At 44.6% G+C, this 16,087-nt stretch overlaps 1 protein-coding gene across 1 annotated transcript; it reads right to left on the bottom strand.

Moving 5' to 3' along the window:
* Window positions 1-1,204: 1,204 nt before the first annotated feature.
* TGIF1 (TGFB induced factor homeobox 1) lies at window positions 1,205-14,212 on the bottom strand. The gene is made up of 3 exons (XM_035124395.2): window positions 12,863-14,212; window positions 4,552-4,781; window positions 1,205-2,266 (listed from the first exon to the last, which is right to left on the bottom strand). Exons 1-3 carry the CDS (start codon window positions 12,876-12,878, stop codon window positions 1,709-1,711), a joined length of 804 nt encoding a protein of 267 aa, XP_034980286.1. The 5' UTR covers window positions 12,879-14,212; the 3' UTR covers window positions 1,205-1,708.
* Between the last annotated feature and the right edge of the window lie 1,875 nt (window positions 14,213-16,087).

The raw sequence follows: 16,087 nt of genomic DNA, 5'->3' as shown, positions 1-16,087 counted from the left end.
GGGATGAGCCATCCGGAGGACTTGGTGTAAGACAGGGGTCAGCAAACTTTTTCAGCAGGGGGCCAGTCCACTGTCTCTCAGACCTTGTGGGGGGCCGGACTGTATTTTTTTTTAAAAAATGAACAAATTCCTATGCCCCACAAATAACCCAGAGATGCATTTTAAATAAAAGGACACATTCTACTCATGTAAAAACATGCTGATTCCCTGGTGTAAGACAACAAATGGTTGAGGCCCCTCCCTCAACTCAGAGTTACCGTAGTTACAAGATAAAGCCAGAGCTTAGAGTCAGAAGCAGAGAGTTTTTAGAGTTGGCTGGGATGTGACCTGGAGTGGGGGGGGGTTGTAAAGGTGGCAATGTAGAGAGGCAGAGCAATGTTTGATTTCTGTTTGAATCTGTTCATGCAGAACATTCACCAGGCTTGTTGGCTGTTGCCATTGCCCCATATTAACAGAAACTCCAACTTAAGAAATCTCCAACACTTCTTTGGCGGCACATTGCAGAGGCCTGGAAGTGGCGGACAAGCCATCATGGAAGTTAATTTGGCATCACTAATGTTGTTAAGGAAGAACCTTCAGTGGAAGAACCTCCAACAGACCCCCCAAAGTCTCCCAATTGTTACTGGTATGCAGTTTGAGCATCTCTGCCTTAGAGAACTCAGCTCTAACAGATTCCGTATTTAGGGCTATATCCAATGCTGCACCAGTGGGTTTCTGCTGGCACAGTGAGTGGGACCTTCCTCTTCCAAAATCTGTTCTGGGGTCCCCTAGCCCTTCAGAGCTGATTCAGAGGGCATGTGGGGGCTGGAGGAGACGGGGGGGGGGGAGAGAGAAGAAAGCTCCACAGTGCACACACAGAAGTTTGCTATGCCAGGATTGCTGCAGCACTGGATAAGTCAATAATACAATCCTATGATTTTTTTGAAAAACAAAACCAATGAATTTGTATTTAAACATGCATTTGCTTGACCAGGAGTTTTAAACAGATTTCGAGACGTAACATGTTAAAGATGACATGCATGTGCATATAGATCTGATAACATATACAATATTTTAGCATTTGCTGAGTAACGTATTTATATCAACCTTTTTAAGAGGTACTTTTAAAACTGACAGTATTTGGAAGAGGAAATTATCTCTTTGCTACAGTGTAGCTGGAAGTTTTTCACTAGTTCAACACACACACAAAACGCCAATATGAATCCACTATTAAAGAAAATATTTTATTACATCATGAAAAAGCATAATCATTCAAATTCAAACATGTTTTAAATTCTTGAATTTGTTTTTTAAGACAGCCTGTTGGTATATTTTGTTCCACGTGGGAATGATATGAAGACTAATCTTGTTTCTAAATATTGCACAGTCTGGAGAGAAAAAAACAATGAAAATAATAACAAAACAAAATCACATGATATTGGGAATCATCTCACATTATGAAAAAAAAACCTACTACAAAACATTTATTTTTTTAAAAAGAAAAGAAATAAAGAAAACCCTTTTGTTTCTACAGTAGCTTTAAGTCTATAATTCTTGGAATGACCATATCCCACTGAAAACCACTTCAGTGGCAGGAAGCTTCATTTCAGCAACCCCTTGTGCAAATAAGATTCATTAAAAAATGCAGTTAAGTCTTTGATACCATGTAGAAAATTGCCACATCTTTCTGTTATATCCCTGCCCAGGGGGGGCAAATATGAAGAATGTTTCATATCATGAGTTTCGCCTGCAGCTCCATCTCCGCGGCCCGTTTCAGTGCAACATCCACCAGGAGCTGAAACCCACTAAAATCCTGGTTGAGGTCTGGAGGGGTCGGTGGGGGAGTGTTGAAAAGCCCACTCTGTGCATTTGTACCAGGTCCCAGTTTAGACACATCCTCGTGGTATAGATGGGAGTCGTCTGTGAAGTTGGTAGGGGAAGCCCGCTGCAGGTCATCCGGGGTCTGACCAGTGCCACCCGGTTGGCCAAAATGGAAAGGAGCATCTTTCAGTGCAGTTACGGTGGTGTGGCAAATTACTGATGGCCGAGCCAAAACGGATCCCAAGGAAGAAGATTTGCAAGTCTTGTTTGGTCCTGTGCTACCGGAGAGGAACGAGCTCTCGATCAGTGGAAAGCAGTTTTTTGTGCCATTGGAGAATTCCACCGGGCTGCCGTCAGCCATCTTGGTCCCTCTTCGTGAGATGGTGAACTGATTTGGGTCCTTCCCGTCCTTCCTCAGCATGTCAGGCAAAAGCCTGCGGCGTGCATTGATAAACCAGTTGCAGACCTAAGAACACAAGCACATCTTAATGCCTACCTCCATTCATTTTCGACTCTGCACCATTAGAGCTGTCTTACTACAAAAGAATTTCAGAAATAGACTGGAAAGAGAAGTTGCTGAATTGCAACTTATCACCAAGCTCAAAACCATGGAGGGACCTGGTTTGAACAGAGATATCGGGTTCTTATCTCATTATACATGATAAGCGATCTTCAGCCATCTCAACCCTTGCTTTTTCATGCAAAACCATTTGCAGTCGTTTGCGGTCATCAACAGCTATCAGTCAGTCAATCACCCATTTCCACCACCCTTCTGAGTGATCCCCCCCCCATCCCCACCCCTCCCCACCCCTTCTCTACATAAGTGCCTGGAAACTTCCATTTCACTGTATCTGAAGAAGTGTGCATGCACACGAAAGCTCATACCAAAATAAAAACTTAGTTGGTCTTTAAGGTGCTACTGAAGGAATTTTTTTATTTTACTTCGATCCAGACCAACACGGCTACCTACCTGTAACCACCATTAGAGCAGTTTCAGTTAAATCCATGACTCCCTTCAAGCAGATTCCTTAACTGCAGGACAAATGGAAGTCCGGCAGACAAGTTATGACACATCCTTGAATGGAGGCCTTTCTTTTCTTCCTGTTCCTACCAGCCCTTTCTGCTTACTAAAGAGCCTCGGGCTCTCTGAAGTCTGCTTAGCCTAAACCAATAGGCTTAGTTTTTTAGCTCTGTACACATGTTAACCTGTTACTCATTGTTCATTACATTTGGGTTAATTAACAACAGGAAAATGTTTCCCTGTGAAAGAGAAACTCCTCCCAAAAACAGTTACTGATTTGCCCTGTTCAACTGACTGTGTCAACAGGCAAAACAGAGATTACCTCACTGAAGTTTGCCCTTGTTTGAATAGCAAGCCAGTTTCCTGGGCAATAAAAGGGCAGCTTAACAAACCTTTTCATGTTTGCTGGATAGGGACGGTTTCTCCTTCTGCCCAGTGCAGACAAAGGAAATTTGCTTAACACTTACAAAGAAATGATATTCTAAGAAAGCAACAGGATGAGAGGTCAAAAGACAGATTAATGTCCTTAGCAAGTTAGATTTATGCAGTCCCAACACACACACACAAAATCTTTTTCAGGTGTTGTGCCCCATCACATGAAGGACACACAATCCTATATATTGTGAGTGTGTGTTGAGCAGCAAGGCCAAAAGCAGAGCTAGCTTATGGAGGGGGGGAGGTTAGTGGGGACAGACTTGTGTGAATGGCTCTTCATATTTGGCCCTCATCGTATGAAGAGGACTGATGTATTGTGAAAATATGTGCAAAATTACAAAGCACACACACACACACTCCAAGGGGGCTGTATCTTTTGTGTTTTCTAAATTTCTTCTGCAGAGCTGCCAACAAAACATCCAGCATATTTTGGTCTGCTTTCGAGTTTGGGCTACTTCCAATGGAACTTTGGACCTCGCTTCCTAGAGTCTGCAAGCTTTTATGTGTGTTAGCAAATAAAGACTCCCATAAAATACAGAAGCGTAATTTCATTTTGTTCTTGCTGATACAAAGAATTGCGCACTGTCACTGACAGAACTGGGAACAGAAACCAGCCCTCTAACTTTGCGTTCTAAGGTCATTCTGAGTACAGACGCATGCACATTATTTGCCAGATACTTGAAAAGAGCTATTTCTATGAAAAGCTACAAAGACATTTTACAAGCTTAAGCTTAAAACTGCTATATTTGGAGCATTGCGGGGACAGAACTCTGCAGTTGCCGCTTCCATGTCCCCACTGTCACCGTGCCCATTTTCCAGAGTCACTGTAATGTGCACTCACATCTTGCTCCTGTTTTGGAATACTACAGGGAGCTTAAAGTTGCAATATCTGGGTTCAGTGAGGCCATTACAGAGATATGCAAATTCAGCTTGTGACGAAAACAGCCAGGGGTAATTTACAACTCTATGACAGACACCATCCATGCGGCTAGAGCCAGCCTAAAAAAAACCCCCGAACCAAAGCCCAAACAGAACCATCTACTCTATGTGTTTACACTGGTCCCAAATCCAAAACAGCACCTTTCAAAGTATCATCAGCGTATGAAAATAACAGTTCCATCATAGTAAAACATAATCTCATGGCTATAAAAACCTCATCAACTAACACTATTATACAGTGCAATCCTATGCCTATTTATTCAGAAGCGAGTTGCACTGAATTAAACAAGACTTGCTCCAAATTAAGTGAACTTAGGATCCTAGTCTTAAAATGTAATTGGAGCATCTTTAAATACCTGTAGTGTGGAGAGGTGCGTCTGTCTTGACAGTAGTGCTTTTTCTTGCTCTGAAGGATAAGCATTGAAGCGGTGCTCATAGAGCCAATCCCGAAGAATCTGCACCGATTCCTTGGGCAGGTTACCCCGCCTCCTCCTCTTGACTGAGCTTGCAGAAGAGGAAAGATCCAGAGGGACATCCATGCTGTCATCGTCCTCTGTCTCACTGCCTGATATTGCAACAGCAGCATCTACGATAAAAACGCAACAGTGAACATTGCATGACTATCTCTTCATCTTATCAATTCAGACACATTTTATCACCTGCAATTAAAGCGTGGCAATGAGCATCAGAGAGGCAACCGTGAGATATACCTCCAGTTCCTGTATTCTGGGGATACGGCATAGGTGTGCCAGTCACCTTAACAACCATCCACATGGTCTCATACAGTACCATACCAACTAATAGCCAGCAACTGTGGGTATGCAATCCAGCAAATTTCCTTCCAAGCTAAATGCTTCATGATCAGGTAGGCAGGAAGCCAAAACCAAGATTAGGTGTCAGTGATATTCCAACACTCCTTAGAAACTTCTAGCTTTTAAAATTTTAAACATTTTCTGCTCTTCTATTCACAAACCACTTACGACTGAGAACCTGAAATTTTCAACAAGAGGCCAATGTGCCCAACTGCTCCATCCAGGATTAAATGCACAAAAGCCAGTGTGGTATTTTTCAGCCGTGACTCTGTGCTGGCACAGCAGTTGATGTACTATATTTAATCTTGGCACAGCAAATCTTAGGGATGAGCCATGGATCTACCTACATCCAAGTTCTTGAGTTTAACTTGCTTATGGGTGGCATCTCTGTTCGTTTCATGTAGTCAATTTACAGGAAACTGCCAAAAACAACAATCAAAACCCCCAATCCCCCCCACTTCTTCACTGCCATGGAACGTTCCTGTGGCGCCTGTTGACAGTGTGGGCTGTTGACTGGCTATCACAGGGAATCCACTGCCAACAGCCCTGAAACGAGGACAAAATGACAGTGAAATTGGCTAGGCCATGGTCCACTAGCTCTTAAGCCTATCTAACAGCCAGAATGGCCTGAGATTTTGGAGGTGGGCACAGCTAAAATTAGGCAAAATGCTACCCCTCCCCACACCTTAAGCTTTGGCTTTGGATGCAATGCTGGCACTGCTGTTCCATTCAGCCCTGTTGCTCCCTTACATCAGGTATTTTCTAAACTCTGCCTTGTCCCAGATTCTTTTTAACTGGAGAACCAGGGGGAGAACTTGGAATCTTCTCGCATGCAAACAACGTGCTCTACTGTGTTCCTCACCCTGCCCAAGCAGGCTCCATTCATAGCAACAATATTGTTTCAAGCCTATCATATACAACGATTTGGCAATACATTTACAATTCCATTTTGTACCAGAGAAAGCTAGCATCTCAATTCTATAATCATAGGTCTAGAAACATAACCCCACTGATTTAAGTAAAGCTTACTTTCAAGACAATGTGCTGAACACTGCAGTAAAAGGAACATCTAAAGAAGCTAGCAATACGTACTTAGGTGGAATCTACACACATATAAAAACTGTTCTGAAAATGCTTTTTTTAAAGCGTTTTTAAAAAATACATTGAATTTTCCATAAGGCTCACCATTGCCATCTAGTGTCACATTGCACTTAAAATGTTTTATTCGCAGCTGTATTCCTGAGTTTAGAAGAAGGTAGTTACTACAGGTCATATAAACAAACTAGTCAGTGCAGGAAACCAAAGCTTTGGCTACATGTCTTTTATTCCCACCAGAAATTTTAGGAATCCAAGCTGTATACACTAGTTTGACAGACAAATCTTATTGAGCTTCGCCCACTGGCTGGGATAGATTCAGTTCTAAACCACATTTCACTTGCAGAATAAAACCAGGAAGATATTAGTCAGAAACGTATACTACAAGAATACAGAATCTGTGGCCTTCCTGCATTGGAGCTGCAATGCCACCAGTCCACACACAGTTAAGCATGGATGGCAGGTCACCAATAAGGAGTCGTCTAATCCCAACCCCACTTACACCTGGGAGTAAGCCCCACTAAATTCAACAGTTGTTACTTCTGAGCGGACAAGGTTAGGATTACACTGTAACCCTCAAATTACAATGCCTCCACTTCCTTTATCCCCCTCCCAGCAAAGTTTATTAAAAAATGATAGTTGTGCAACGCATTTAGACACTCATCACTACAGTTTCTCTCCCCCTGCCATCCACAACAGTATAGAGTAATATGCATCGCTATTCAACAGGTGGTAACAGTGTTAGTTGTAAAGAGGGTTCAGGATAGGTATGGACTGCACAGAAAAGAAGCCTCCAAACCTAGGTCCCATTGTGCATTGTCAAAGACCATCAAGGGCAAAGCCACTAAATGCTCCACCATACCCACTGGTACTTCTGATCACGGCAAGGACCTACAGAGCAGAGCAGCCAAGTAGAACAACAGTTCTAGTGGAACGCCCTACAAAGGATGCCCAACTATTGTTTTAATGATAATAACAATATTGTTGCTGCTGCTGTTATTGATTTATATACTGCCTTTTGACCCAGAAGCTCCCAAAGTGGTGAACAAAATACAGACAAGTATAATAAAATGATGGAAAATGACATAAAAAATCAACCAACAACAAAGCAATGTGAGAAAGCAGGTGAACAAAGCCCACCCAAGCCAGTGGGCTAAAGAAAGTTATCACCAGCCCACTATCCCCATGTTTCCTGGGAAGAGACATGAGGACACCCTCTGTGTCATGGCTATCCCAAGCAAGAGCCACTGCAGCTGAAGCTGCAGTAGGAGACCAGAAGCTTTTCTTCTCTGGGACCACTACTTTTTCTGTTCTGGCACAGCCCCCTCGGTGTTTTCCCAGAGAACAGAATGACAGCGATGTAACAGCTGCAGCTCAGGCATGGAAATGCTCAGCCTGTTGCTCCTCTGTCAAGCACAGGGAGCCCAGCAGGAACAGAAATTTTCAGAACCTCAATCCTTCTATGATGTGTTCCCAAAGTGTTGTTGCTCAACAGGAGCTCAGGAGAAGAATTCGAATGTATATTTTATGTAGTGGTAGCTGGTGCCCACTGAAACTGGTGGGGTGGAGCTAGAGCTAACAGCCAACTAATTATTGCTTCTCCCCACTGAGTTCTATAGTATGCAGAGAGATAAGATGCACTATGCCTGCCAAGTTCAGTGGGTCATTTGGCCATTGTCAGGCTTGCTCGGCACTTTCTATGTACCGCAACAGCAAGTTGTTCAAAGAAGCAGACAAGTCAATGGATCTACAGTACACACATTGCACAAGTATTTGCATGACGAGTCCTGCCTTGAGGTAAACAGTCATGCTGAAGTATTTTAGTCAGCTAGACCAGGACATTGCCTTGAGCGCAAAAAGGAGGGGTGGTGGAAATGTTACAAACTTGCGCTAAAAATATTCAAAAGCTAGACCTGTATACTTCCAGTGCCCCTCCTCAAAAATGAAACTGAAGAGCCTGCTCTTCCCCTCCCTACCCCTCAAAAATAAAAACAAGAACCGAAAAATCTCCTGACAGAACAAACAAAAAATTAAAGCAAGAACAAACCAGCAGTGCTGCCTGCCCTTTGATCTGCTTACTTATTGTGACATGTTCCCTCTGCTAAGAGGTTAATGATACAAAACAGGTTTGGGCTAAACAAGAGAAAACTGCCATGCAACTTCTATTGGGGGTAATGAGCTGATTTCAATAATGGAGCACCGGCCCTTTGAACTGCCAGGAAAAAAGTCCCCCTATTTGTGCAGGAGTTGCAGCAACAGGAAACTAGAAGTAGGCAGCAGATCTCTCCTTGTCCAGCTGATTTCTCATTAGAGCAAAGGCCACATTGGGGCTGCCATGGCTCTGTTTACACTGCAGCATTTGTGATTACAGGCTAGCTTTGGTTTTTCCTCTTGTTAGTAATCAGTCTGCGCATTTGATTTCCTGTTTTAACAGGGCACAGTTAAAAGGCATCCTTCCTAGGCTGTCTGTCTCATGTGTTAACAGTTAGTTGTTTGCTGTGCTTAAAGGAGGGGGAAACTATCTGGATACAGAAGTGTTGCCTTGTTTTAATTTAGGGTTCTAATGCAGTAGAATTTAGACTTCTTAGGTAATGAAAGTACCAAAGATACTTATGTCAAGTTCCTCAAAGTAAAACAAAGCAAACCCCACCTTAGGGTGCATGCCATTTAAATAGCTGCAAGTATGCATGAATAAGAGATTTCTAGTGGTCACCCTTATTCCAGTAACTGTAGGTGTGCAGTCCTTGTTCATGCTTCTGGATCAATAGTGGGGATCCTGAAGCACAAATGTGGCCCTCCAAACTTCAGGACTTTCCACAGGCCACAACCACCTCACTGACCCCACTCTGTGCCCTCAAGTGTTTTGGCCTGGCTTGAACGAACTCTTGAACTATGATAATGCTCTGACCATTCTGTTCTATATAGATCTGGGATGGGGAATCTGTGACCCTCAAGATCTTGACTGGGGCTGATTGGAGTTGGGGTCCCATAACACCTGGGAGTGTTTTTAACAGTGTTCTTTGCAAACACACACACACACAGTTCACCAGGTACAAGGTATTGGGACACAACTGGCTTTTGACACAACTTGCAGGCCTCAATTTTGCAATTCACTCTAGATGCATGCACAGCATGACGCTGTCAAAATGTATATATGCAAGATTAAATTTATTTGTATAAACTGCACCATTTTCATCTTCCTGGCACAAAGTAACGCCATATTAACGTGCATTAGACCATACAGAGACGTATACACTAGATAGTGTTAATAATCTCCTTGATTTTGAATATTAGAGGAAAATAAACCCATTTAATAATAGGCAGGATAACGTAACGGAAGAGCTGTACTGTGAAGAAGTATTGCAAAGGGTAGAAACCAGCTGTTTTAATAAGATTTACAAAGAGGCTTTCAAGAAGCAGGCTCTCCCTTTGCCAAGAGAACAATGTGCTAGACTGCTTTCTCCAGGAAATCCCTCTCACTGTGTGTGTTTTGTGAAGCTCTACTTGAGCTGCTGCCCATGTTCACAGGAGCAAAACATTTCCAGAAGGCACCTGCAGAACTCATTCCAGCATTGGGTTAAATCATGTGTACAAGATTCAAATCATGCCTAGATGTTTAAGTAAAGAATTTCTAAACACGAAGAAAAGTCACTACCGGTATACTACTGACATGAAGAAAGTACTATGTGGTATGGACTCTGCCCAAATGCAATCAAGGTGAAAACAAAGGAGGCAGCAGGCTTGCGATTGGCATAGCAATTAAAAATAGTGGCACCTGGCTAGTGTTAACGTACCCAGGACAGCAAGAGAAAGAGCATTTAATGAGACACAAGGGCTGCCTATTTGTCTCCCTAACTTGTCAGAGGAAGAGAAAACACAGCTTCAACAGGCTGCTGTCAAGAGCAGCTTTTTTGACTGATGCTCTATGAACTACTGCTTTTGTTAGTTAACCAATTCCTAGGCTTCTTATTTTAACAGCCCTTTTATACAGTGTTGATCTAGATGTTTTCATATATTGCTTGGCCATTGTGTTAAAACCCAGCTTGAGGAGTTCTTTTTTAAAAAAATATATGGGGCAACAGGTTTGTTAAATAAAGAAACTCACCCATACTCATAAAGCAAAGAGGGATCAAAGAGAAGCTCCAATCTCTGAGTAGCTGCTCCCATTCCCCTTAACCAGATTGTTTTATTTTCATAAGGTGTGTGTATTTCTACCCTGCTCCCCCCCCCAAGCACTCTTTTAGAACATGGTTTATGGATATGAGATCTACTATACAGATCAGAACCATTTGTACAGAATATGCTTCCTCCCCAAATGTTCCTCACCAGGTATCTCATCATTTGTGCAAGTACCACAAACAAAGGTTATGGAATATTATACATTATTCATTCCACAGCAAGGGGAGACAGACATCATAATGGTTCATATACTGAAACATACCAGCTCCCTCTCCCATCCCTCCACAGACTGCATTCCTTGACTTTAATCCTCCCCCCTGTGTGTCAGCTTGATTTTAAATCCGCATACACATATACTTCTTATGTACAAGAAATCACAAGTAGCACTCAAATCTAGCATCCGTTTACACAGAACCAAGTTAAGTTTTGTATCTGATAAACTATTTGATAAATTGGGATCAGTTGCTGGGTGAAGGATGGGCTGAAAGTGAAATAAATAAATAAAACCAAGTATGTTAAACCCTTACTTTAATAGGAACTTCCTTCCACGTTAGGATAACAGCATAGAAAATACTTCAGGATTTTTCAGGACAGATGATAAACTACAGACCACATGTGCCAGCTTTGTAAGCCTATCATTTGAAAATGTTGAATTACACAGTCTTTTAAAAAAGGTCAGGCCTCTGCAAACTTCCAGCTTGCAACATGTGCTCCCAATGCACCCATTGCACTCCTCAACTTTGAAGTCCTCCCTCTTAATCATGACATCTTTTCCTTGTTTTGCATTTATGCCCTGCCCAAGCTCACTGTTGAACACATGACAACATGTACATGCATTTAATGTTGAGTTGGGTTAACAGTCAGCTTTGTATGATGCTTTATATTTAAAACACACACACACACACAAACAAATGGAACAGCTGCCTAGGGTGAGAAGCCAAAGGAACAATGGAAGCAGCAGCAGACAGGAAACCAGCTCACCACCACTGTGCAAATAGAGGGAGCAGAGGAATGCTAAAAATAACTGTTCTAAGTAGTTCACTATGGAATTTTTGTCCAGCAATGTTACTTATTTGTACAAACTGGGAAGCTCAAAAGCCAGGGTGTATGACTTTAGCCACAGAAAGGGCATGTCATGGTATGTAACACAGAATCCAAAGTTACCAGTACAGTACTCAGGCGAACAAAAACTTTTGGACAGAATACAAAGTTATAAGCACAGACTTTTTTCCACAATGATATTCTCTTCATTTATGGTGGGCTTGTGTTACCCACTTACCATGGCCTAACTGTAGTATTTGTGTGGCCTGGTTTCCTTTGTGTGTCTAGTTCTGCAGCTCCACATGAAAACTACAAACTATGGCTACAGGTGACCACACACAAACTGCTACAGGACTCCTGGCAAAGTGAGCAGAATGCTTGAACTATGAATGTAAAATGTGTAGTTTAAACAAAAGCCAACCCTGCAGAATGCAACACTTTTAAATACTATCCTACAATTTTTAATGATGTTACTAGCATAAAATATGACCAACCACATGAAAATGAACTTTAAATACAACATGTAAGAAGTGGTTTTTGTGTTTGAAAAAAGCAAAGTTGCTCCAGCTGCCCAATCCTATATGCCTAATAAAAAGTTAGCCTCACTGGGGCTTACTCTCAGGTAACTTAGTAAAGTACTGCAGCCTAAGGCAGTACACCTAGAGCAAACCCCACTGAGTTCAATGGGGCTTACTTCCGAGTAAACACGCATAAAATTGACTTTTTTTCCCACAAACAAGAACAGTGGCAATCCGCTCCTTAAAAGGGTAGGGGGAGGAAATCCACTCTGTCAAACGGTGTTATGTGAGTTACCAAGTTATTTTTTCATCACAGCCTCCCTTATTCTGGGAGAGGAAAGTACTGTATACCTAAACCTGCTTTCGAGTCTTGTATAAACACACTTTGTATCTTTTTAATAAAACAAAAAGCCCTGCATCAGAGTTTGCTTAACCGCTTTTTTAATGGCTCCACCCCCGTCTCCATGCCCCCCTCCTAGCCGAAAATCGCAAACAAAGAACGCTCCTTCGCTCCCATGCTCGAAGAAGGCTTTTGAGATTCTAAAACGTAAAAAAACGGGGGGGGGGGACGGGGACCAGAAGGCACATTCTTCTCTGAGAAACTTTCAGTATTCAGTGAGAGAGAAGGCAAGAAGTAAAGCAAAACAAACGGGTTTAAAAGAAAGAAGGGGGAGGGGGAAGAGAGACTAGGAGAAAACTTTGTTCGGACACAAAGCAGGCAGTTGGAACATGTTTTTGACAGGGCGCCAGCAGCATGGAGATGCAGCCTCCAAGCAGACAGCTTATGTTTTGTCTGAGCGGAAAACCCCCAACTGCCGTGTAAGACACGGACTGCACACCAAGTTTCTGGGGGAAAGTCCGAGCTCTTTCCCAAACCGAACTCGGGAGTTGCAAAGCAGCGCCTTCGCTCCCTCGCCTTCGGTTCGCAATTGTTTAGCAACACCACGAGGAGGGCAGCGGAGGAACCTCTGTCCCTCGGAGCAGTGAGGCGCCTCAGAGCCCCACCAAACAAACCCACTTACTTTTTTTACTTTTCATCTTGGTGCCTGGAAACTCCTTCTGCCCAATCCTGGAAGATTCCTTCTCTTTAAAAAACGGGAGAGGGGGAGCAAAGAGAAACTTGGGGTGGAAATGCGGCGGTGGGAGGCCAAACAAAAAAACAAAACAAAAAACACAACAACTCTCCGGCAGTTCTTTCTGAGGGAGGGCGTCGAGAGGGCGGAATGGCCAGGGTCCTCCAGCCCCGGCGGGGAGCTGAGACAAGTAACTTGAGAGCGGCGCGCTCGGGCTGCTGCTGCTTCTTTCTTTGTTCTGTAACTTGTGCCTGGCGAAGTGAGGCAAGCGCAAGCAAGCGGCTGCCTTCGCCGCCACCACGAGGTGCGCCCTCCCCCACCGCCCAGCAATGAGTAAGCCAGAGAGTAACCAGGAGCCGGAGCCGCTTTACCCGCCTCCTCCTCCTCCTTTTCCTCTCCCCTGGCTGCTGGCTGGCGGCTAGGGCGAGCGACTGTCAGATACCAATGCCAAACAGAGAGGGAGAAGGACGCGCGAGCTCTCCTGCGAAGTGGAGGGCAATGGTGACGGGGCAAGGCAGGCCCGGGCCTTCTGTCTGCTTCCTGCTCTTTTTCCCAGGCAGCTGGAGGGAAAGGGGGACTCCAGCGAACTCCGCAATTAGTGTGAATGCGGAGCAAGGAGGGAGGGAGAGTAGAAAAGGCAGCGGCACGGCGTCAAGAAAGTTGAGACTATGCAACTGAAACGCGCTTATTCGGAGCTAACTGTCCGTGGGAGTTGCAGCGCATTCCTAAACGCGTCCACGCGGAAGTTAGCCTTCCTGAACCCAACGGGAGCTTGGCCGGGTTAGGATTGCAGCCGAGTAAGCCCCATTGAAATGCACGGGGCTCGCTTCGGAGTAGGCGTAGTTAGGATTGCGCTCTTACTCGGGAGTTAGGATGGCAGCCTCGCTTCCTGCTCAATCTCTCCCTCCATTCGGCAAGCCCTGCTTTCCTGAGGGAGCGGGAGCGGAGAGGGCTCTTCCTCCTCCCTTTCTGGGCTTGTTGTGACTGCCGGAGCTGCCTCGTGCTATTGGTGGACGCGTCGCCCTTGAGCCCCCTTCGGAAATTCCTGCCATGCTGGAGAACCAGTCAGACGCTGTCATGCTTTACAACTTACAGTATTAGTCATGCCGAGTGTGAGCAACAACTGCGGCGCAGAGTCTGCTTTCTCTCGTCAGTCAGCGCCGTTTCAGATCAGCGGCATTATCGTGTTCAATAGGTTGTGAGGAGGCGACCAGAAGTGGCCCGAGAGAGCCTCAAAACGACTTGGGGAGATATACTTCACCCGAGTCCGCGCTACAGGAAGGAACTGTTTCCTTCAGGGACGCCTTGCTGAGATCCCAGTCAAAATCCCCGTTACAGTATTTCTCTTATCTGTGTGATGGGCAACTTGAGCCCAAACCCCTATTACTCAGAAAAGTAAGCTCCACCGGCACCGGGTTCAGTTGGGGGCTCACTTCTACACGTGTTTTGGGGTTTCTAGTTACAGGGGCTGAGATCCCCAAGTGCTGACATAAACTGTAGAAGAACCGAACGGTTAAATCCCAGGGAAACCGGTTTCACACCTGAATATTCTCCTCTCAGACCACCTGCTGCTCTTAATTCAAACGAACAGAAAAAGGAAAGTCACCATTACGTCAGTCCCACTCATGTGGAGGGAAATTCGCCGCTGCTGGAGCGGTTTCTCCACTCCCCACCCCCGGGCTTCTAAAAATGAATTGTACTCAGTATGTTTCGAGTGACATGTTCATTCAACGAGGGAAAAAAAGTGCATGTGACTTCTTGAAAGTAAGTCTCTCACGGCTTGGCTCACCCCACTGAGCAAACACGTGCGTTAGTAAAGTTTATTTTGCTCTGAGATGGCGAGATAGACGAATTGCTCTAGCAACGTCTCTGGGGATGGAGCCAACTCCAGCCGAAGGCTTGTGTGTTTCCCCTCCCCTTCCTCCTCTTCACTGCAACTGGGATTGGCTCCGGAGTCCAGTCGTTTATGAAGGAGGTTGCTTGAGTGGTTCCTTCTCCAGTTACAGAGAAGGCGGCTGCTGGATTCATTCCTTGTGGGAAAATCCATCTCACTGGGCAATGTAAGAAAATGTGTCAAGGAATCAGGAAAGTCAGCCTATTGCTCAAGGATGAGTCCTTCGCATTTCCTGGCTTTAGAAAGGAAAGTCATGCCTAAAATGTAAATGTCATGCAATCATTGAGCCACACGCCCCAGCAGAAAAGCTGAAGGAGCACCTTGGAACATCACCCATGCCATGAAAGTTGCGATTGCTTAATGGAAAGCGAGGGTGCTGCCGCCCACCCCGTCGCTGCCAGGCTAGGAAGCTCCCAAGTGCCAGCTCTCCCGGCTGGAGACGCCGCCGCACAAACAGCTCGTGAGGTTGCACTTCCGGAGGGCAGACAAAAGGCCAGTTGAGCCGCCTCAGGCTTGTTTCGAAGTAAGCTCCACATAGCCTTTGCTGCCTAAGCCCAGTTTCTCCCCCTTTTGTAACCATGGTATTTTTATGGCTTCTTTGCGCGGAAGTAAGTCACATGCAGGATTGCAGTCTCAAAATGAGGCAGGTAGGGGTAAGCGGCGCCTTTAAGGTTGGGGCAGTAGTTGCCATCACTCCCATTTTGCATATCATAACTAAAGGTCATGTGGCGGCCACAGAAAAGTTTTGTGTGTGGTTTTTCCCCTTCTCAAAACAAATTCAAACTGTCATTAGCCACGGGATGGCACGCTTGAACTTATTTTTCGCAAGTCAGTCCCGTTGAGCTCAAAACACCTTTCCCTAGCAAGGGACTGTAGCCCTGACGTCTCGGGATATACATAAAATGACGAGTCATTTGGTACCTTAACATAGGACACATTCAAACCACACAAACCACATTTAAAGTGATACCACTTTAAACAGTCATATACATAGTTACCTCAAAAGATTCTGGGAAGTGAAGTTTTGTTAAGGGTGCTGAGGCTTGTTGGGATACCCCTAATCCCACCCACCCAGCTAGAATTTCAAGGAGGTTTAACCATATAACCCTCTTCCTGCGGCTCTCAGAATTCTTTTGTGGAAACCTTGACTGTTTGGCATCATGGTGTGAACGTGGCTTGAGTCACACGTCTGCTGCGTCAAGTCCACAGTGACTCTCCAGGATATCAGATGCCAGAGATTGAAGATGGGAACAGTGTTATTTATTGCGGCATCAGTCATG

Source organism: Zootoca vivipara, chromosome 8 (assembly GCF_963506605.1).
Source record: "Zootoca vivipara chromosome 8, rZooViv1.1, whole genome shotgun sequence".
Taxonomy (NCBI): Eukaryota; Metazoa; Chordata; class Lepidosauria; order Squamata; family Lacertidae; genus Zootoca; species Zootoca vivipara.
Note: the sequence above shows the minus strand (reverse complement) of the source record. Positions and strands in the feature narration are given on the sequence as shown.

Excerpts from the sequence above, each read along its gene's own strand:
- TGIF1 (XM_035124395.2), bottom strand. Across the intron at positions 2,267-4,551 it reads CGCACCTCTCCACACTACAG|GTCTGCAACTGGTTTATCAA; the intron begins GTATTTAAAGAT and ends TTGTGTTCTTAG.